The sequence below is a fragment of the Mustela nivalis genome (assembly GCF_964662115.1).
Source record: "Mustela nivalis genome assembly, chromosome: 11".
NCBI classification, from domain to species: Eukaryota; Metazoa; Chordata; class Mammalia; order Carnivora; family Mustelidae; genus Mustela; species Mustela nivalis.
Window position 1 is genome coordinate 71,007,688 of NC_139030.1, and position 23,730 is coordinate 71,031,417.

At 45.2% G+C, this 23,730-nt stretch overlaps 1 protein-coding gene across 7 annotated transcripts in view; it reads left to right on the forward strand.

Annotated features, from left to right (window-relative positions):
- Positions 1-2,260: 2,260 nt before the first annotated feature.
- COL6A3 (collagen type VI alpha 3 chain) overlaps positions 2,261-23,730 on the forward strand; it is an 81,831-nt gene continuing 60,361 nt past the window's right edge. For 3 of the 7 annotated variants that reach the window (XM_082691059.1, XM_082691060.1, XM_082691062.1), the window contains exons 1-2: positions 2,638-2,835; positions 15,675-15,795. In XM_082691059.1, coding sequence (XP_082547185.1) covers positions 15,705-15,795 — 91 coding nt within the window. In that variant the 5' untranslated portion in view covers positions 2,638-2,835; positions 15,675-15,704. Of the gene's footprint in view, positions 2,356-2,634; positions 2,836-15,674; positions 15,796-17,255; positions 17,874-22,880; positions 23,484-23,730 lie in introns of those variants that run through there. The other 4 variants (XM_082691056.1, XM_082691057.1, XM_082691058.1 and 1 more) reach the window with 3 other exon arrangements.

Sequence of the window (23,730 nt, forward strand, 5' to 3'; positions counted from 1 at the left end):
CAGCACAGTCCAGGCCTCCCTCCCTGTCCCTCAGCCTCTGAGACATTCTTGGGGCTGACCCCCAGGGCACGGAGAAGGGGTGAGGCCCTGCGCTGCGGGAGGGGAGCATTAGTGGTGGGAGAGTGTGCAATGTGTGTGAGTGGAGGTGTCCTCCTCTGATTCCCCTGCGTGTTAATCAGGAACGGATGCTGGATTTTGTCAAATGCTTTTTCTGCATCAATTGAGAGGACCATGTGGTTCTTCTCTCTTCTCATATTAATTTGTTGTATCACATTGATTGATTTGCGAATGTTGAACCATCCTTGTAGCCCAGGGATAAATCCCACCTGATCATGGTGGATAATCTTTTTAATGTGCTGTTGAATCCTGTTGGCTAGGATCTTGTTGAGAATCTTAGCATCCATATTCATCAGTGATATTGGCCTAAAATTCTCCTTTTTGGTAGGGTCTTTGCCTTGTTTGGGGATCAGGGTAATGCTGGCTTCATAGAAAGAGTCTGGAAGTTTTCCTTCTGCTTCAATTTTTTGAAACAGCTTCAGGAGAATAGGTGTTATTTCTTCTTTGAAGGTTTGGTAGAATTCCCCAGGGAATCTGTCAGGTCCTGGGCTCTTGTTTTTTGGGAGGTTTTTGATCACTGCTTCAATCTCGTTATTAGATATCGGTCTATTCAGGTGGTCGATTTCTTCCTGGTTCAATTTTGGTAGTTTATATTTTTCCAGGAATGCATCCATTTCATCTAGGTTGCTAAGCTTATTGGCATATAACTGTTGATAATAACTGCTGATGATTGTGTCTACTTCCTTGGTGTTAGTTGTGATCTCTCCCTTTTCATTCATAATTTTATGAATTTGGGCTTTCTCTCTTTTCTTTTGGATTAGTGTGGCCAATGGTTTATCGATCTTATTGATTCTTTCAAAAAACCAGCTTCTAGTTTCATTGATACGTTCTACTGTATCTCTGGTTTCTACCTAATTGATCTCAGCTCTAATCTTGATGATTTCCCTTCTTATGTGTGGAGTGCGCTGGGATAAAGGCAGCCGGAAGGAGAGTGGCAAGCACAAAGCAGTTTGTTAAGGATACTACACTCTCAAGGCGGGAGAGGGCAGGCCCTGAGGTGGCAACTGTCCTGAGGTCACAAGGGTCTTTTCTTTTTATGGAAGTGGGGGTCTTGGGTCATGGACAGGACAGTACAGGACAGGCTCCTGCCCGTCATCAGGAGGGCTCCACACACAGGTCGAGAGGGGATCTTTTGACCCGACAAGGTTTGTACTGAGGGTCCTAACAGCCTCGTCCCATGGGGGGTGGCAAGCACACTGTGTTATGCCACCTAGGGGGTGACCCTAGGCAGGAGTTGAAGAGGAGAGCTTGTATTCACACCTGTGGCTCTCGGTGGGTCTGCCCCAGGTGTTGGAAGCCACAGAGCCGGGATCAGGCTTCTGGGTGTACCTATTTGTTGCTGCCCTTTCCTGTGGCTCCTGTCTAACCAGCTGCCTGCTCTGTCCCGGAGCAGGTATGGTCTCCTCCTGCTGTCTCCCCACCTTCCCTAAACTTGAAGGGGATAATGTGTGGAAAGGAGCACATGTCTTTACTCTCCATCCTTGGCTGTGAAAAGATCTCAAAGTCAGAAGTATCTGTTAGAAGGTCTCTTCATACTTCCCTGCATCTCACTGAGAGTCACAGGACAGAGAGCAGGGGTCTGGGGTGTCCGAGGCCAGGCTTTCGACCGAGCCCTGCTATGAACCCTGGTCTTTCTCACCTGCAAAATGAGGCCATAATCTCACCTAACCAAGAGAGAGAGAGAGAGAAAGAGAGAGAGAGAGAGAGAGAGAGAGAGAGAGAGAGAGAAATATGTATTTAAAGCCGTGGAGGTGGTGATATTTGGGAGAAAAGAGATAATGGATAACGTATATTAACGGGTTGTAAAATGTGCAAAGCCTGGCCAATTGTTTCTCAGGAATTTTCTTGAAACTCCGAGCAGGGAAATCGTCCGCGTGGCCCTTGTCCCTGTCCTAGAATGGGACCAGAGTCTCCCAGGCAGAATCATTCTGTACAGAGCTTTTAAACATAAGTAGCTTCACATTCTTGTCCTTTCCCTGGTGAACAGAGCTCTGCTCAGCACAAGGCTGAGAAGATGTTAATTGTTTTTATCCTTGAAAGGGAGGTTATTAAGAGAAGTCTCGATTCAGAAACTTCAAGGAGAAATGGGAGGGCGTGGTGAGGGTGGAGTGGGGGCAGATTGCATTTCCTGTTTTCCCTGCAGATGGTGTTGGAAAACACGGCAGGAAAACCATGGATACCCGCGTAAAAAAAATTCCAAAATTCATTCTCTTTGCCACCAGGGGCCCAGCCCAAAAGGTGACGAGTGGAAGAGGTGGATTTCTTTTCAAGGCTTGGGGTTTGCAGGAGTCCAGCAAAAGGCTTGGAGGGTGAAGACAGCCTTCGGAGGGTGACATCAGCCTGCAGCAGGGGCCAGAAGCAACAGAGCACAGAAAGTCTGGTTTTCATTTACAGTTGGGTCAGGCCCACAGTGGGGAGAGGGAGAGGAGGGGTCGGGAGGAGGAGTGGGGAGGAGGAGGAGGAGAAGGAGGAGGAGGAGCTGGAGGAAGCCCTGACTGTATCCTTGGATCAGGTCCAGGGTTTGGAGCTCAGTCTTCCACCAAAGGCCGCTCAGTTCTCCTGCGCTCCAGCCTCCTGCGAGGACCGCAAGGGGTTTCCTCCTCCACCCGGAGCCCCGCTCTTGCAGAAAGGAAAGCAGACGCCGAGCGCCGGGAAAACCATGCGAACCTAAGTGAATAGAGAAGCCCAGGGACATACATTTCTTCAGATTTGCTCAGGGTAAGTGTGTGGTCCCCTCTGCCCGGGTTCATGGGCAAGAAGGAACGGTTTTAGACCCGGTTGAGCGTTACCAGGGGGTTCTCGTGGTCACTCTTTTGGAGTTGGTATTCCGGACATGATTCTGGTCCCTGGAAGACTCAACTGAGCTTTCTTTCCCACTTTGGGGCCCCGGAGTTTCTGCAGCTTGGTGAAGGCCACGGCCCGCCCGTGGGCTGCTGTCGCATGGCGCTGTGGGTTTCCTCTGCCCATCTTTGCAGTGTTTCTGGGCTGCAGTCTGTTTGACAGTCTCTCCTTCTGAAACTTGGGGGAGGGGAAGAATTTGCTTTGTTAGCAGAAGTGTCTTCGCGAGGATTCGCAACTACCCTTTGAGCAGCTTTTTGGGGAAGATTCTGTCTGAATCTTCCCAAGTAATCTTCCCAGGTGGGCACATCAGGTGGGCCTTCTGCCCCAGGCTCCACGTGGACAGGGGCTGGTGGAGCACATCTGTTACCCTTGGGGGCTGGGGGCGACTCTGGTGCCCTGGCTTGGGGCCAAGTCAAGAGTTCCTCGGCTGGTACAAAGGGTTTCCTCTTTTCAGGAACCTGAGGTCACTGTTGGAGTCTCTGTCCTGGGGCCAGGGGTGGGGGGTTTGCATAAAACTGCTGCCGAGGCCAGAGGAGGAGAAGGCATTTGGTGTTCGGGCCACATGCCCAGTGGATAAGGCAGGGCTCCTGGGGCCGTGGGGCCCGCCCGGGTTGCCCAGATGTGGTGCGGGTGCCAAGTCGGACGGCCCAAGGCCTGTTCTTAAGCTGGGACACCCAGGATAGATGGTGTTCCCTGACAGTGGCCAGCTGGCCTTGGGGACCTGTTTCAAGTGTTAGAAAGTGAACCAGGATTGAAGCAGGGGTAGGGTCGCTGGGAGGAACCAAGGGAATCCAGGAGTGGGGGAGGGGAATAAAACCCACATCAGCATTTCACAGCCTGGCCTAGGAGCACACTAAGAGGCCGGTCTGGGCTCCAAGAACAAGCTGCTCCGAGCACAGGGGTGTGTCCTGTGCCCAGAGGGAGTGCAGTGGTGCTGGCCCATGCCAGCCAGCTCCTTGCCTGGTGCACAGCTATCCTTGTAGGATCTGAGGTCTGCAAAGGCACTCAGAGCCCATGTGGACTGATACTACTCCTCGACCTGGGATTCCCCCCACTTCCCAGAGCACCCATTCCCAGTAGTTCAGGACACTGAACAGAAATGACTTTAATTGACATCTAGGCCGCCTCTGGTGCTGGGGACCAAAAGGGTGGGACCTGTACTTGACTTTGTTCTTAATGTGAACTTGTTGCTGAGTGTGAAGGCACAGGGATGGGGAGGTGAGGGACTTTTGTAGGAGCTCAACGCAATGGTCATGTGGGCTTAACCATCTTTGTTGAGGCAGGGAGTTGCCGTTACTGTGAGACTTATTTTTCTCTTTCCCTAGTCTGGCAGGGAGAAAACCAAGAAGAAGACATTGGGTGGAGAACAGGGTCTGGGAGAGGATGCCACAGCAAGGTGGAAAAGTGTGGCCATCCTGCATTTTTCCTATGGGGGAATTGGAGGGTGTGGCCACCCCACCTTCCTGGGAGGTGGCCAGGGAAGCCTCTAGAAGGTTAGCTCTTGAATCCCGCTCTGCCAGCTCCATCCCACCATGCTTGTGGCTCTTCTGATGGGATATATGGCCGAAGTCCAAACGAGGGGTCTTAAGGGCATTTTTGATATAAGATCTTTCTGGATAGAAATGTCTTTGTTTCCGCACTTCCCTTTATTCTGGCCACATGAGTGCCTTTTGTCATTTTCATAGCTTAGAACCTAACACATCGCCGATGATGAAGTAGGAAGAAACCCTCAATTGATAATCAATGATGGATTTGTAGTTTGGGGGCAGAGGGCTGCAGGGCCCACTGCTGTAAACCAGCTTGAAATCAGTCGTCTATCCCTTCTGGAACTTGGTAGAGAGTTCCTGCCTCTGGAGCTTCCTGGCCGGGGAACTTGCTCAACCAGATAAAGCACAGTTCCAACCAGCCGCCCGCGTTGCCACCCACTTTTATGTGAAATTCCACAATTAGGGTTTAAAAGTTGCCAGCAAGCCACAAAGTCTGTGCCACGAGACTGTCCTGCAGGCATGCTAATAGCCTCAGCCAGTTTTCTTTGACAATTCATTTTTGTCACTATTTAGTTTGGAGGAACCCAAGAGGATCTGTTATCTCTTGGAGGAGGAATCACAGGCAGCTTCCCCTTCTCAGTGGGACAAATTGTACCAGGCGGCCTTTCCATGCCACCCCGGGCCCTCGTGGTATCTTCGCCGTGGAAAGCAGGCAGGGAGAACCAACCACTCCACTGTGGCACCAACAGCTGATGGTGTCAGGAGGGACCTGACATTTAAAGAAATCTCGTTAGCTGCTCTGGCTGAGGAAATGGAAGCCCAAAGTAATTCAAATTTTAATGCAGGGAAGCTTTAAAAAGTTCCGCTAATTCAGACAGACTTGAACTAGATAAGGACGCTTCTCTTCACCCTCACATTTCCAGAGATGGTGTCTGTCTTTCCAACATAAAAATTCTGGAAGGTTATTCTCTGTTTTAAGGAAAAGATGCTGCCTTCTCCCTCTAAATCAAGGGGGATGCCTGCCCCCTGCTTATGACACACAGCGTCCTGTTCACAAAGGGCGGCTGTCCACATTATCTTGATTTTTGAAAGCATAATTTCGAACATCTTCTGGTCTCATAAGTCTATTCTGGGAGAGAGATGAAATTTTGAGTTAGCACATTGACCCCCTGTAGCTTACTCTGAAAACGCAGGCTGGTTTTCTGTCCTCTAGAGGGCGGTGTGTGCACCCTTCCGAGCTCTGGCCAAGTCTCCAAGTGGTGGGAGTGCTTCAGGGTGTGGTTTCTGGGTTTGTAAGGGAGTAGGTTGATAGTCTTCTCAGCAGGGCTCAGGGGTAACTTTAGACTGTTTAAACACACATCTTTTAAAATGTGACTGTAATACCTGAAGTGGATATACATTTAGAATTTTATTTTTTTCTATGCTCAGGTACTGAAGTAAAATTATGCCTTGAAGCGAGGCATTTTCACGCTCAAATAATTTCATTACAAGGGCGTCAGTCAAGTAAGAACTTATAAAAGAAACATTTTGCTCCCATCCCTAAGAAAAGTGTAAATTAACAGTAGGTTGTTTCAGAACCAAAGCAAATTTGCATATTGAGGCCATGCTGTCTCCATGTAGGACTTTTGAACTTTAAAACTGGCAGGAATAATGTGAAGGGGAACTGATCCAGTAATTCCCAAACTTTTCATTACCAGCCCTCTGCTACTTGCTCCTGAGAGGCAACTTAATTGAACAAGTTTTAAAAAATTCATGGGGTGCCTGGATGGCTCAGTGGGTTGAGCCTCTGCCTTTGGCTCAGGTCGTGATCTCCAGGTCCTAGGATCGAGCCCCGTATTGGGCTTCGTGCTCTGCGGGAAGCCTGCTTCTCCCTCTCTCTCTGCCTGCCTCTCTGTCTACTTGTCTACTTTGTCAAATAAATAAATAAAATCTTAAAAAAAATTCACACAGACTATCATTTACAAACGTCCCGTTTTAATTAGACGTATCGTTAGCTCAGATTGTTAGCCCGAGGCCCCCACTGTTGGGGTCCTGAAGGACAGGATGCCAGCTCAGAGAGAATGTACCTAACCTTCTACTTGGTTCATGTGTTCTCATTCATTCAAGCTCAATGAGCCGTGCTCTGCTCCATGGGCTGGGGAGCTTAGAGATTGAGGGAGGGTACAGGAATGACTGAGACATAGACCTCACCCTCTGTTTGGCAAATATGTGATTTCCATTCGGCTATTTTAAATATCAAAAAATTAGTACCTGGGTGGATGCTTTCTCCACACCCTTGACATTTCAGATGAAAGAATGGAGCACAGAGAAGTGAATGACTAGTCTGAGATCACAGTGTTAGTAGCAAAGCAAAGTCAGCATTTCTGGGTACTCTTGCCCATATTAAATTGAGTTCGTAAGCAGATACCCCAAGACTGGGAATATCAAGGGAGCAGAAGTCGTTAGAGAATATTTTAGGATATCATATGAACAAAGGCACTCCTTCCTATTGACCAGTCTTCTATGGAATAGTATAAGTTTACTTAGCGGAGAGGTAATTGTTTAAAAAAATCTGGAAAGATGAGAAAAAATAAGACAAACAGGAAAAGTTCTGCCAAACCCTTTCCCAAAGGCAAATTGCTAGTCTTTTGTAGGAGTCTGGCTGCATCTAGCAGAACATGATCCTGCTGTCCTCCTTCCTGAATTCTAAGTCTCATGAGATACAGAGAAATATTCATGAGTTAGGAACGGTCAGTGGAAACCATGGTGGGAACTAGTTCTGTAAGATTTCCCTGGTGTGCACTATATACATTTATTTTTCATGGACCCAGGGCATTGAGCATTGGCCACTGGAAGGAAGAACTCATGGGTCAGTTTAATTGGAAAATTAAAAATTGAACAGCAGCTGTAGATGACTCAGGTCTCAAGGGAAGCCATTCCAGGAAACTGGTTTTTCTCTTCTGGAATCTTCATCAGTTGATTCAGCACTCCCGAGCCAGCACCCAGAGCTAGGGCCAGCTCGGCCGAGGCTCACACATTGCCCGATATGCCCCTGGCGGGGGGCTCTCTGTTTCTTGTGGGAGCAGCAGGAGACCCATCCCTGGTCAGGCCCAGGGAAACAGAGGGAAGGAAATCCTAGCAGAACCTTACACGTAAGAGTGTAGGGAGATTAACTGATCATTACTGATAGAGGGGTAAGGAAGTAGAATTTTTCCAGGCTATTACACTAAATCTGGTGTTGATAATATTATATTAGAGGTTTTGACTTAAGTTTTTATAAAAAAAAAGTCTACTTTAAATAATTTTCTCTTTCAGATTTGATCATGAATCAGAGCAGAAAACAAAGAGGTTTAATTTTTCCTTGCAGTGTGAGCACGTTTTAACCACTTTGGGTAATTCCTCAGTGGAACAGCATGGTTTTGGAGAAGCCAGGAGCCCCCAAAGTTTGTGGCCAGGAAAGGCAGAGAGGTGGCCAGAGGCCAGTGCCGGCCCAAGCAGCAGTCTCTTGGGACACGGCGCTGGCATGGGCTGGACGTGTGTGCAATTTCTTCTGAAGTGTTTTTGAAGGCACTCTCTCTCTGCTTTAACGTCAAATCCCATCTAGTCTCTGCTAAATGTTTATCGTTAGCAGGAGAAACGGGGAAAATGCCGTGTCTGGCTGCCTGGTCTTGAAGAGGGCAGAATGTTTTCTACACATGAGTGGTGGTGTCGAGCTTTTCCAGCTACCACTGATGTGGAACTTTCTGCTTCGTGGTTATTATCTTGGACCTTAGTCATATGTTTTTTAAATAAGTTTCCACGTATCTGGCAGCTCACCTGGAGGCTCTTCAAGTGGCCTTTACATGGGGAAAGAAACTAACACTGATGGTGCTTAGCATACGCTTGCCGGTGGCCTCCTTCAGTGGGGAGGCTGCGTATGGGGGGGACATCCCGTCCCTCCCTTTCTGTATTGCCCTGTTTAAATACAGGAGCTGCTGAATGGGTATCGTTTTACTTGACTTTACCAGGAGGAGCCAACAATGAAAGATCTAGACTTGGCTACTGAGTGTTTACAAGGACACTGTGGGTGGCAGTGAGGCCAAGCCAACATACATCATCAGAAGAGCTAAAATTTCACTCTCGCAGGAAACACGTTCAGAGCCTGGGTCAAACAGATAATGTCTCAGACCTATGTATGTGTGGCTGATATCCTCTTCCTTTGGGCCTTTTCATAGAATGGAAAGATGAGCTTCAAGTTGTAAAATAAACAGTTGAAAGACTACCTTTAGATTTAGAGGGGTTTTCTCTGAGATGTTCCAAAGCATTTGCTTTTGAGGATTCCCCCAAAACTCGTTCAAAGGGCAGGGATATATTAAATTCCACCCTCTTCCTTCTATAATGGAGGACCTAATAGATTCTCTCTTCTCTTCCTTCCTGGTGGGCAAGAACGAGGACCCCTTTCCCAGGATTCCTGCCAGAAGGCAAGGGGAGTGAGAGAAGGAGGCCCGAGAAGACAGCTCGGGCTGCCAGCTTGAGCCCCCAGGGTTTCCTGATGTGTGACTTCTGGTCTCGCAGCAGAGAGGCCACACGCCTTCCTGGTCATCAAGGATTTCTGTAGCCCCCATTTTAAATGGGACATCAGGAGTTAACAGAAATCCTAGAACTTGTAGGAGGGCCAGACTGATTTTAAAAAGTAGTGCTCACAGAAGAATGAATAAATGCCCTCAAAATGGGGCCTCTGGATATATTTAAGCTTTTGTTTCAAAATTATTTCCTTGTGTGCCTGTGTGTGTGTCTTTCTTAAAAAAGATTTCCAGAGACGGAAAACGAAAAAGCTTTTGAGTAGACGTTATGAAAACTAATTTCATGGAATTGCAGAATAGCTTGGGGGAAGTCTTTGGAATATGACCCAGTAGGATGGCAAGTTGGAGGTCTATGGAAAGCCATCTTTGAAATGAGAGATGTCTGTAAATTTCAACTGGACAGATACAAAAAGGAAAAATGCAGCTCAGAACCTTCTCAGAACAAGGCAGAGTGATGAAAGGAATTGCTAATGCCAAATGGAAAGATAAGAATGCAACTTTAATGAAGTTCTATGATCGAATCCGCTGACTTCTGGACCCAGAACCTATGACACAAAGAAGAACCTCACCGCACCCAACCCAAGGGTCTCAGGCGGCCAATTCTGACTTTTCTTTCATGTTTAAAACAAGAGCAGCAGGCAAATGGACCCTCCTGACACAGAATCTGTCCCCAGAGAAGTCTATTTTTTCCCCAGAAGAGATAGGGAGTTTCCTTGGGATCTGGGCCAGACCTGGCACCGTCTCTTAGGGTTTTCAGGGGATTTTCCCATGGGCTTTGCAAACACAGACTTTGGTTAGGATTCTGGGTAGGATTCTGGTTCTATCTTGTTTTATCCATGTGGTCTTGCCTCCCCTGCTTTCAGTTTCCAGCTATAAAATGAGGCGGAGGGGATGGAAGCAGTCATTGGGTTGTTGGGTGGAGGGCATGAAATCCCATGGGTGAGACGGAAGTGCCATAAATACTACTCGGGCTCTCTTGTCTCTATTTTCTGGGGTGGGGGGAGGGTGATGAGGAAGGGGCTGCATCTTTCTCCCTTGCTAAAATGAGCAAGCCCACTGATCATTTGGGAAGATGATGTTTGACATCTTTTAAAAACTTCAGTTTTAAAAATTGGGACTCCATGACATGATAAATAGAATAGACTTAATTGCAAACAGACACATTAACAAATATCCAGCAGCTGGGCTAGGAACACTAAAGCCACATGACTGGCTCCCAAGCACGATGGCAAGAAAATGTGCGGGACCGAAAGCAGTTTTCCCACCTGGGGATTCAACTTGGACAAACCACGTGAGCTCATCAGTCATGAGTGTGGCTTGGATAACACAAGCAACGTCTCCAAAACAGGAGGAGTTTTCCGCATCTGTCCTCCCTCCCCTCCCCTCCCCTCCCCTCTCCCTGCTCCCCCCTGTTCTCTTCCAGTCTTCTCCTCCCCTCCCTTCCTTTTTTCCTTAATATCTGGGTAGATTTTAGAAAACACAATTCCTGTGCACTGTACACTCATTTCATTATTTTGTGTCTCAATGGGCAGCACTTCATTTATGGGGTTACTCTTCTAAAGATGAGTATCTTGGAAATCAAAGTTTTTATATGTCATTTTCAACCAATTTCAGGTTCATTGTCCTTAGAGAAGAGTTGGAGTAAGTAATGTCTCAGGAAGATGTTAGAGATTTCATCTCATTACAGTTTAGATTTTTTTTTTTTTTGCGCTTTATCAAAGATGAGAAAATTATTTCGGAATTTCTCAGTAGAGAGCCTACTCCGTGTTCAATGTAGGAGAGGACCCGAGGACTATAAGAAGTCAGATGTGACACTGTGTGAGTTGCAGGGATGGTTACAAAGCCATTAGTAAACTGGTGAACACAGTGTACCCATTTGTGAAGGCTGCTGGCAGGGGCCTGGGGTCCTCCTATCCCACACCCAGCAGGGAGTGAGCAGATCTTATCTCCCTTCCTGCTTTTTTCTGCATGAATTACACGGTCCAGTGATTTCTGCTGAGGCCCTGTGATAGTCTCTTGCTCTCATTCTTAAACAAAAGCACTACTTAGAACCTTGAATCTTGTGCGTAGATCAAATGTTTAAAAAGGTTAAGCTAGACTCCCTGAAAGATTCACATTAAAATTTTTCAGTGAAGCGGTGGTACTATGGTACTTAAACTTTAGTGGGGAGGTAGAATAGATGCTTCTAAAATCACACGCGGACATGGATCTTATCCCCAGAAAACCCCAGATACAGTTGTGTACACGTTTGTGGGAAGTTGACAGGTCCTGTGAAATTTCTGGATCCATATTAAAAAAATGTTTTGACCAATTACAGTATTACAAGTTGTTTTAGAAAGGGCTGCCTGGAGTTTTGGGAAGAATCCAGTAGCATTTAAATAATATGGACACACAATTTTCCTATAAAACTATTTTCTAATAGGATGCTTATTGATGATAGAAAACTCCAATGTTCAATTTTAATAGAAAGAATCAACAATAGTACACGTACAATGTACTTTTACATTGTTCTAATGTGTATATCCCCAGGCGCCTGGGTGGCAGTTAAGAGACTCTTGATATTGACTCAGGCCATGATCTCCAGATTGTGAGATTGAGTCCTGTGTTGGGCTCCATGCTGGCATGGAGCCTGCTTGAGGTTCTTTCTCTCCTTCTTCCCTTTTCCCCCTCTAAAAAATGTGTATATCCTCAACTGAGAACACAAACATATAAATTAAAACCTTGCATTTACTTTTTTTTCCCCCTGAAGAAAAATTCAGAAATAGGTCTAGCAGAATGTGGAGAAAGGGAGTTATGGCTGGATGAAAAAATCTGGAAAATTTCCAGGGTAGAACATCGGCTTGAGGGATTCCTAGGTGGTGGAGGAGGCAATCTTGGGGCTGGGTTGGAAGGTCATCCTTAGTGGAGAAAGTAGACCAATCAGGCAAGTGGTGCCTGTGGGAAGTGCCATGAACACTAGCCAGGACTCAGTTAGGACTTGGGGACACCATGGCACCAAGAGCCAAGCACTGCGGGCTGCCCTTCTCCACTGTATTGATCCGTGTCTAATGCGTATTCACAATTTCAAGCCAAGATGTTTGGGTTGTGCCTTTGAAATGCTGCCATTGTGACCACTCACTGTCACCTTACTGTAAGAAAGAAAGGATGTCCTCTTAAAGAATGGCCTCCTGATCATCATGAGAACAGATTTTTCTTCACAGTGTTGATATGTTTCCAAGAGAAAATTGTATCAACAGGTGGTTCTCTTTTCAAGCTCTCAGAAGTGGAGTCACAGGGTTGATTTATCTCTTTGTTGGCTTTCCTTGGAAATCTAAAGGTGCAGTGGATCTTGGAATCCACTCTCTTTTTTATAGTTTTGCCTTTCTCCATCTAGTCCATCAACTTTTGGCCAGCTGGCTGAGAGCCCACACTCTGCGTCTTGCTGTTCCTCAGAGCTGGGCCAGAGATTTGAACTCCAGCTTCTCCCTCTGGGCCTGACACGTGGTGGGCAAAACTATGGGCCTCAGCTTAGGTTTTCTTTATGCTCACTGCACCTGTGTCCTTAGGTGGAAGCCTTTTGAGGGCTACCTCTTGGTTCTCCTTGGCCCTCAATGCTGTCTTGTTGAGTATTCCAACTGGACACTGGTCTCCTGCCAAGGCCACCTCACTACATAGACAGACTTTCCTCTGCTATTATGACTTGTGTTTCTCTATATAATACTGACAATAGCAGATCATCCTTAATACTGGCTTCATTCGCAATGTGGGGAAGATGGAGTTCCTGCATTGTATGGTGGACAACTGTGAACAGAATCATTGGGCCATCTCCTAGGGCAAGAGGAAGGTCAAGCTGGAGAGGTCATCAGGTGCAAAAGCTTAGGCATTTCCTGGAGCTGATTTAAGAGCTCAGACCGTACTGAGGGCAGAAATAATTTTTGCACCAGGTCTCACTGTTATATCAGATTCTTTTTTACTTTCAAACGACTCAAGTCTTGTTCCCCAAACCTTAAATTTTGCTGCCTGATACATATTTTCTTCTTCCTTTCCAAGTATTATTTATGGGAGAAAATAAACATTATACTGATTCATTATAGAGGCAAGGAAGCATGCTTTAAGAAAATGTTTACTTGGATTTTGTTGCCATTTTAGCTCTTAGCCATGATCATATCTCAAAAAAAGTTTATATTATACCTGTTAAATCAATGGCTACATTTAAGGGGCACATTCTTACCCTTACTTTTGAAAACAGGTGATTTTTCCTGTCCTTTCTTAAAAATTGTGGTAAAACACACATAGCATAAATTTACCATCTTAGCCATGTTTCTGTAAGGATTTTTAAAATTTTTGAGAGAGAGAGAGAGAGAGAGAGAGAGAGGTGGGGGAGGTGAGGGAGAGAAAATCCCAGACTCTCCTGTGGATCCTGAAGTGGGACCCAATCTCTTGACCCCGAGATCACGATTCAAGCCAAAATCAATCAAGAGTCAGATGCTTAACCCACTGAGCCACCCAGGTGCCCTCCATCCTAACCATTGTTAAGTGAACAGTCCAGTAATGTTAACTATATGTTCCTTGTTGTGCAATGAATCTCTAGAATTTTCTCATCTTGCAAAACTGGAACTCTTTACTCATTGAGCATCTCCCCACTTTCCCACCCTTTAGTGACCACCATTCTATTTTCTGTTTCTAACGGTTGGACGACTTCAGATACTTCCTCTAAGTGGAATCTTGCAGTATGTGTCTTTTTGTGACTGGATCATTTCACTTCTCAAGGTTTCCACAAGCTTCGTTTCACAATGACTCATATGATAGGATTCCCTTATTTTTTAAGGCTGAGTAATACTTCACCACACACATGTCTCACATTTATCTTTATCTGTTCATCCATCGGTGGACATTTATGTTGTGTCTACTTCTTGGCTGTTGTGGCAAATGCTGCAACAAATTTCCATGTGCAGCTATTTCTTTGCAATCCTATTTCAGTTATTTTGGATGTATGCCCAGAAGTGGCATTGCTGGGTTATACGGTAATTCTATTTTTAATTTTTTGAGGGCCCTCCATATCATTTTCTATAGTGGCTGGATTGTTTTATATTCCCACCAGTAGGACATCAAGGTTCCAATTCTCCAACATCCTTATCGATTATTATTGTTTTGATATTCATTCTAAATGGGTGTGACATGATATCTCTTGGTTTGATTTGCATTTCTCTGATGACGAGTGATATTGAGTATCTTTTCATGTGCTTAATGGTCATTGGTGTATCTTCTTTGGAGAAATGTCTATTCAAGCACTTTTCCCATTTTCAAGTCGGATTATTTGCTGTTGCTGCTGTTGTTGAGTTGTGGGAGTTCTTTATATATTCCGGATTGAAACCTTTGTCAGATATGGAGTTTGTGAATATTTTTTCTTTTTCTGTAGGTTGATTTCACTTTGTTGATAGTTTCCTTTGCTGTGCAGAGTTTTTGTTTCATCAACTCCCATTTGCTTTTGGTGTCATATCCAGGAAAACATTGCCAAATCCAATGTTATGAAGACTTCAATATTTTCTTCTAGGAATTTTAGAGTTTCAAGTCTTATGTTTAGATCTCTAATCTGTTTCGAGCTAGTTTTTGTAAATATTATAAGATAAGCATCTAATTTTGTTCTTTTGCATGTGGATATTCAGTTTTCCCTGCACTATTTGTTGAAAACTGTCCTTTTCTTATTATTTAGACTTGGCGCTCTTCTGAAAGATTGTTTGACAATATACATGAGGTGAGGGTTATTTCCAGGATCTCTGTCTCTTTCCATTGGTCTATACGTCTGTCTTCATTCTAGCACCATTCTGTTTTAAAGACTGTAGCTTTGTAATATGTTTTGGAATCAGGAAATGTGACACCTCAAGTTCTGTTTTTCTTTCTCAAGATCATTGTAGCTCCTTTGGGTCTTTTGAACACCTTATGACTTTAGGATTTTTTCCCCTTATTTCTACAAAAAAAAAAGTCATTGGCATTTTGATAGGGCAGGGGTGCTTTCTGATTTGGGGTGAGGAGAGGGTGTTGTTTGTAGGACAAAAGTTTGGTGACCCAGGCTACCGAGCCCATCTGAACACGAGTTTGGCTGGTTGAAAGTCATGTGTGCAGCCACCAAGTGGTGTGTGCCTATGGGACACCATGTAGCAACGTGGTCAGTCCTCAGGTTTGGCTTCATAGGCTTGTTGATTCAACGTCCCTGGATACATTCCATTCGGAGATTGCTGGTTGGCACACAGCAGGTTTTTGTTGGGAAAAGAGTGCTAAATAGAGAGTAAGGGCAAGATTTGAAGTGGGTCCAGAGGCCATGGTTGTATTGGCACATACTCCAATGTGGGCAAAGCCCATTTTCTCCATAAACTAAAGATTTCCTGGGGGATTCTTTCAAACCTAATCTACACAATTAAGCTGGGTGTCACAGACCTACCATTCTTTGTGCCCACAAATACCTTTACTCTTGATTCCTTCTGCCATTTGTTTGGTGACTTGATAACCAACTCAGTCTGAGAGGAAACAAAGTTTAATTGCCCCCCCCCCGACCTTTTTTTAAAGCTATGGCCAAAGGGATATAATCATTAGATTCAAAGATTCTCATGTATTGTTTAGTCAAAGCTACGTTTCATAAGATGGATAAATCTTAGTTTGTAATCTGAGTGTCGAAACTGATCACTTTGCTTTGCCCTATTTTCTCGTTTAGGTTCTCACTTGGTGCTTAGACACATTCAAAATGAGGAAACATCGACATTTGCCCTTGGTGGCCATGTTTTGTCTCTTTCTCTCAGGCTTTTCTCTTACCCGTGCCCAACAGCAGCAAGCAGGTAAGATCCAGAAACATTTCTTACTTTTATTCAAAGGAATATGTTCTCTGATTGTAGATCTGAGACCTCACGAGCTTGAGATAGAACCTAGACATGGTTTGAAAAGATGGTGAAACCCTTTGTTTTCAGGTGTTCATTCAGGCTATAGACCTTTCCAGATGCTCTGTATCAGGGAGAGATGGCTTATTTTTATGAAAACTTAGGTTGGATAACCTGGAGTTGGTTTACAGGTGGTTTGTCTTTACACTGGTTGTGAGCAGAAAGTTTGTTTCACAAATATTTTACCAAATATAGAGGTGTTCCACCTTTCTGGCACTGGTTTGGTCTCACAGCACATAAAACCAGGGCAAGACAATGATTGAAAATAAACATTTTTCTTAAAAACAGAACACACAGATCACCCCCTCTCTATCATTCTGGGCACATAAAGACATTTTTCATCTAGAATCACCCTATCTTGAAAAAGTCAGTTTCTCAAAACCATTTTAAAAAATAGATCCAAGTTAAGTCTCTTAAGAAGTTGCTTGCAGAGTTTTAGAAAATTGAGAAATGCTTCATGCAGTATTAGCTTGTAGGGATGGGGGGATGGGCTTGGGTCTTCCTCTTCTTTGCCTGGAAAGTTGATCCTTAGAGGGCAGAGAGCTGAGTACCGCCTCAAGGAAAGGGGGACATTCCTTGGGGCATCAGGGCAGCCTGAGGTAAGTAGAGTCTAGGAGCTGGCTGTGTGCGGCCAGCCTGGCCCACAGCGCAGAAGGGCACTCTTTGGCACCCCATAGCCTGACACCCCGAGCCTCCTGCTTCTATCTTTCAGAGAGGACTGGATTCATCTTTGAAAAAGATAGATAACGTCTCACATCTCAAAGGCTTTTCTGGCCCTGAGAAATATATAGTCACTGGTTAGAGTACCTTTCTTCATGTTAAAAAAACAGAAAAACGAGATGCTGCTTTTTTCTACAGTGACACAAGTCTTCACTGAAGGAAGACCTCTTTATTACATTTCTTCTTCTCACAAATTACTCAAAGCATTGGAGACTAGTTGATGTAAAGTGGTGGGAGTTTTCATGGTTCTTTCTTCTTGAGGCCCAGTCTCAGAGCCCAAACTGAAGGATGAACTCATAAAATGCTGGTGGGCGATCTCTGATGAGATAGCCTTCTGGTCTCATCAGGTGGGTTTTGGGGCTCAAGCTGTCACAAAGAATCATGCCTGAGTTAAAAGACACTCCAGGGAATGCTCCTGCCCCCCTCCCCACCATTTTCTGGAGCCTGCCACTGGCTCCCATATAGGGTTCATTGCATATGGAACATGGGCTAGTGAGGGGCCACCAGCTGCAGTCAAGTCCTCGCACCCAGGTAAGTCAGCGAGCTCCCTCAGAGAGCGCCCAGTTCAAGGGCAGACAGAGTAGGAAGGAAGGCTTTGCGCTGAACAGGAGAAAAATCTAAACCAATGTCTTTTTTTAAAGATGTCAAAAATGGTGCTGCTGCCGATATAATATTTCTAGTGGATTCCTCTTGGAGCACTGGAAAGGAACATTTCCGACTTGTTCGAGAGTTTCTGTATGATGTTATAGAATCTTTAGCTGTGGGAGACAGTGATTTCCGTTTTGCTCTGGTCCAGTTCAACGGCAACCCACATACTGAGTTCCTGTTAAATACGTACCGTACTAAGCAAGAAGTCCTCTCCCACATTTCCAACATGTCCTATATTGGGGGAAGCAATGAGACTGGAAAAGGATTAGAATACGTAATGCAGAATCACCTTACTGAGGCTGCTGGAAGCCGGGCCCGTGATGGAGTCCCTCAGGTTATCGTAGTGTTAACCGATGGACACTCGGACGACGGCCTTGCTCTGCCCTCAGTGGAACTTAAGTCTGCTGATGTTCACGTGTTTGCGATTGGAGTTGAGGAAGCAGATGAAGGAGCGTTAAAAGAAATAGCAAGCGAACCGCTCAATCTGCATGTTTTCAACCTAGAGAATTTTACCTCACTTCATGACATAGTAGGAAACTTAGTGTCCTGTGTGCAGTCATCCGTGGCTCCAGAAGGGGCTGGAGGCACAGAGACCCTTAAAGACATCACAGGTAATGGCAACATGGCCAAGCTGCTGCCTGCCTTGCTGTTCTTTGGAGATAAGCTTGGCAACCGCTGGCATTCGAGCAACACTGTGGCTAGTGGCGGGTGGGTGGGACTGGGAAGAGATGGCTCTTCACCGGTCTAAAAACAAAGGTTTGACCATGCTCTATAGTGTCCTTCTGAAATAGAGCTCTCACCTACCTCAAGCAGTTTAATATGAACTCAATAAAACCCCCATCTGCCATTATGATCCCACAGGAGGTCCTTCAACCATTCCTAGCAAAGGCAGCTTCCATGCGGTGGGTCAGGCATTTAACAAAGATCCCTCGCACCTGTTACCTGAACAGAGAGCCCATTTCCTGGAAAGAGGGCTCCCTGCTGGATGGCCATGGCAGAGCTTGCAGAAAGAGAGTGAAAGAGAGGCAAGGGGACCTTCTTGTGAGTCAGCTCCTGCAATGGCCCACACAGGGGTCCTGCTTTGGGGAAGATGGGGGGGAAGATGGGGACAGTGGTGTGGACCAGGATGGGGAGGAGCCCTAGAGAGGCAGCCGGGTGTGTAACCTGGGGAACGCTACCACTGTGGATGGAGGGAGACTGAGAGCTAATTGTGGGGGTAGGTAGTATCCAGTGAAGCTCACAGGCCCATGTGGCCCTCATGTGTGTAAGGTACAGTGGGCAGAGGGCCTTGGGGGACCTGTGAGGCTGCCATTCAGGAGGGTTAGTCACAGAGACGTTACAGTCTCTGGAGATGAGCCCAGGGTGTGTGGTGTGGACATAGGTTGAGCATGATGGGAGGGAATCTCTGAGGAAGGTCGGAGAGATCACTTGGGTGCCCTGAGGAGGAGGAGGAGGAAGTGGATGACTCTTTGAAGGAGGTGTGAGTGGGGAGCGGCCTGGGTAGGCTCTACACCACACCCGGGAAGCCACCATGGGAGCAAGATCCCTGGCCATGGCTTCTCCTAAATTTCCAAGGTGGTCGCCACCCAGGGGTTCAGAGATAAGAGGCAGGAGTCTGGGTGACTGGCGGAGAGTCTGTCTCTTATTAATTCCACACACGGGGTGGAGCAGGGAGAAGAAAGAGTTGAGATTCTGAGGCATAAATTGGGCAACATGGGAGGGGCTGGTGGAAAGGGGCATGAGGGGCATGAAGAGTCTGGAGAAAGGTAGAGCTTTCTGGATTGTGGTGAGGATAATGGGGGAATACAGATTCAGAAAGCAAAGGCTGGGGAAGAAGTTGACTAGATGTCAGGAGAAGGAACCGGTCATCTCAGGCAGAGCTTGGAGGAGAAAAGGTTCCAGAACTAACCAACCCCAAGTTGTTTCAGAGAGTGGTCTTCCCTAGGGGTCCCATGATCTTAGTTGTGACAGGGGTGGGAAGGCTGACACCCCTGCCAGCAGGTCTACCTCTGACAGAGGAGTGAATGATGGCTTCCATCATTTATGTTTAACCCTGGAAGGTGTCCTCTCCTATGTGTGACATGCCTGTCATGACAGACGTGTTGATCCTGCCAGATTTTAGGAGATGGATCTGGGACTCCCCAGAGCATCCCAAACCAAACACTCTGGGCCACAGGAATATGACACGTGGGTTTTTGTGATGACCTATCCCAGTCTCTACAATGTTCTCAGTGTCAGTAATTCACCAACAATCACATTTCTGAATGGTGCAATAAGAACTAATCTGTGTCCAAACAGTGAAGTGATCAGTAGAGAAATGGGACATCTTTTCTTGAGTGCTGGCTTGGCTGACTCAGGAAAAGAGGGGATGAGTTTGCCTTACCTTTAACCATTCTATCAGTGAACGAGGAAGAGCCTGTCCCTAGAGTCTGTTTCCACACAGATGATAAAACCTTTGTTTTTATGCCTAGAAAGCATCTCTGTCTTCTAGTGTCCAAGCCACTAGCAGCTCCAGGGTGGAATATTAATCCGTTTATGTTGTCTTTTCTGATTAACTTCACTCTGCAATTCCTCCAGTATCACAGCCCACTGCATGTTCCATAGCCAAAAGTAAAATAATAATCATTCTCTGCTTATGGTTTTTAAGAAAGGTTGCCAGAGGGCAGTATAGAGATTGCTAGTAAGTTAGGGCCATTTCTTCCCATCACCTGTATGTGTACGAAATGTTAATGGTCCCCACTGTTCTAAATGAACTCTGCTCAAGTCATCGGTCTCTGAAGGTTGCGTTTTTAAAAATCTCTTTGTCATTCTTTTGTGAAGGAATTTCACTAAGATACAAAAGGTCTGCACTGAAGGGAAACCGATAAGTGGTCTGTATTCAGCAAGGATTTCAGTGTCAGCCTTCTTTTCTTTGCCAGATATCGTTTTAAAGCACTCACAAAGTCCAACTACAATTTTTCAGATTTACATAGGAAATATGTATGTGATCTTTTTTACTTTTCTTAAAAAGAGGAAGCATCCCACGAGCTCAGGAAGGCACTGAGCCCACACAAATGTGCTCAGGGAAAGAGTGTTTCCAGCAGTGTTAAAGGAGCCTGATGTTTCCATGGACATTGTGAAATGTCTCTGTAGAAAATGCCAGAGAGGGTGTGATACACAAGCTGTTAAAGCAGAGAACCAGGCAACCTCCTATTTTTAAGTTTATTACACTGGGTTATCCTTAAGAGTTGGTATTGGTCATTGGTATGGCTTGTTATATACAAAAACCCATAGCTCTTGTGCTCGTCTGAGGCTTTGGTTCTCCTGGATAACACAGCATGCCCTTGTTCGTTCCATCATTGTGTGCATCAGAGGACAATGTTGTTTTTTTCAGTGATGACAAATTATCCAACATGTTTCTATGACCTGCTGCCATCTGGCCTTTAGGAAGAGAAAAGTTTAAGGATTCTCCCACAGGGCTTCTCTTCTTTATGTACTCCTGAAATCGCAACCACAAAATAATAATGCGATAAATTAATTAAAAAGTAGTAAACAAATAAAGAATGAGCCATTTTGTGTTTTAGGTGTTGTTTTTCTCTTCTTGACCCTAGGCTCACAGCTAATCCTTCTTTTAAATGACCTGGCATGTGGAGTCAGTGGCCAATCTTCCATCATCTTTCTGGGGCGTTGATTCAGGCCTGGGAAATGTTGAGGAATATGGTGGTGTGATTGACAGAGCGTCTGGCTCTAGTGATGCTGTGGGCCATTTCTGAGGCCCTGCATCCTCCCAGAGATCCCTCAGGAATCTTAAGTTTCGGCTAAAGAGTAGCAAATGCTTTGGCGTTCTTAGCAAAGCCCCACTCTCATTTAATACTTGGGTGTGATGTTTATTAAAAATATGAGAAGCAAATTAAAATTACTGTGTCAAAAATACTGTAGTAAATTATTCCTCTCATTAGAGCTCATAGTTACAAGTTAATATCTTCCCCTCTGCAAGGAATTTATTTGCAAAAATGTCAAGGATGGAAGAGAGGGAAGAGCTGTTTTGATTCTAGCAATCCCTGGCTTGGCATACACTGTGAGGGAATTTGGGGAAGAACATAATTGTTCTATAGCAAAATTCTTCCATTTTATGAGATTGGATTTGTATCCTATTTCTATAGTGAAAATGAAAGCAATTTTGCTGGCCTAAGGAAATTTTCATTTTAAACATAAAATATTCACTGTTGTTAAAAATGCCAGAATGACTAGTCATAGTGTTGTGATTATATCCTAAATACAGCCTCCTAAAATCTCAGAATATAAATATCACATATGCTCCCAAAGAATCCTTTCCTGTTCCTGACATGCACTTATTAAAAAACATTCACCAGACTAATTTGGCTTTTCCACTAATTTTGAATCAGTCTGATATAAATGTTCTAGCCAAATGTTTGAAATATTCTGCTCAGGCCTCCAAATTATTGATTGGCCTTGTAAAATCCCCATTCTCTCTAATGGGATAGGAGTGTGTAACTTGCCATTATGGAGAGAAAAGAGGCCCAGGTCTCCATTTTTATGTCCATCTGTATAACCCCATAGCTAATTCTGATTCAGGGTTTATTAGAGGCTCATGGTCTCACTAGGCAGTCAGTGTAGGATGTCATAAAAATAAGGTTGGATAATTATGTCATGACTGGTTTCATATCACTCTGCTTAACATTGTTCTGCATTATGTGATTGAATATAGAGGCAATAGCAAAAACACACGAACAAGACATCTAACCTAATCCCAGGCCCACATGTGAGTTCCATGCAACTAAATGTCATATGAAAAAGGAAAAGACCTTGATACAAAGAGCACTGGGTGTTACGTACAACTGACAATTTACTGGACTCTACATCTGAAACTAATGATATACTAGATGTTAACTAATTGAATTTAAATAGAATAGGTTATTAAAAAAAGAAAAGATCAAAGCAAACATCTGTAAGAGTGTTTTTAAGATGAGAACTCTAAGAGTAGCTTGAGTTCTTCCTTTCAAATTTATAGAGTCACGTACCTGCGCCATTTTGGTTTTTATAGAAAAGAGAAGAAACTATTGCTCAAAGAATTGTCTAACATGCTGGGACGCTAAGTCACCAAACCCTGAATTTGAGATTCTGTTTCCTAGCTGTGGATTTGGACGAAGAAATTTCCTAAGATCGCTTGGGGATTATAAAAGAAATGTCCAAAACTTAGAAATCATGTTTGGACTTCTGTTAACAGCACGCACTCCCTTATCTTCTCCTGTGGGTATGGTAATGCACAATTCCATGCAACAACATCTCCCTCCAAATTCTGTAGAAGTTTCTAGAATATATACCCATGATTTCTCAGACAAATGAATATGATGTTTTGAAGTGTAACTGCAGAGTTGGTGCAAATGCAAATTTGGTATAAATATCCCATTTTTAACCATAGTTCTTAAGAAGTTGCCTCTTATCCATTCAGAATGCAGAACTGAAACAGAATTTCACATTCCTTAATCAACATGTGTTTTGTGTGTCCATATTTCGTGTTTCTTATTGGTTTCCAAAGAAACATGTCAGAACACTGAACGATGCATGTGGTCACTTGTTCTAACGCTTTCACATTTTTGCATTTCTCTCTTTTAAAGCACAAGACTCTGCTGACATTATTTTCCTTATTGACGGATCAAACAACACCGGAAGTGTCCATTTTGCAGTCATTCGCAACTTCCTTGTAAATCTCCTTGAGAGACTCTCAGTCGGAGCTCAGCAGATCCGAGTGGGGGTGGTCCAGTATAGCGATGAGCCCAGAACCGTGTTCTCCTTGGACACCTACTCCACCAAGGCCCAGGTTCTGGACGCAGTGAAAGCTCTTGCGTTCACTGGCGGGGAGCTGGCCAATGTCGGCCTTGCCCTTGATTTCGTGGTGGAGAACCACTTCACCCGGGCAGGGGGCAGCCGAGTGGAGGAAGGGGTTCCCCAGGTGCTGGTCCTCATAAGTTCTGGGCCTTCTAGTGACGAGATCCGCGACGGGGTGGTAGCACTGAAGCAGGCTAGCGTGTTCTCGTTTGGCCTCGGAGCCCAGGCCGCCTCCAGGGCCGAGCTTCAGCACATAGCTACCAATGACAACTTGGTGTTTACTGTCCCGGAATTCCGTAGCTTTGGGGACCTCCAGGAGCAATTACTGCCGTACATTGTTGGCGTGGCCCAAAGGCACATTGTCTTACAACCGCCAACCATTGTCACAGAAGGTACGTATGCTCTTCTCGCCATCTGTGGGGGAATGGGGGGTTTTGTGTGTTGGTTTTCGTAGAAGCAAGGCAGGCTCCTATGGAATGATTCACCTCAGGAGAACCTGTAAGTACCCACAGCAGAGTCCTTCTGCCATGTGCTGCCTCTTGGATGTGATGTCTGTGATTGCTGCAGTGTGGGAAAAAAACCACGAGATCTGGGGGTGAGCGGGGAGCTCGTGTTGACATATACATTGTCAAGGAAGTG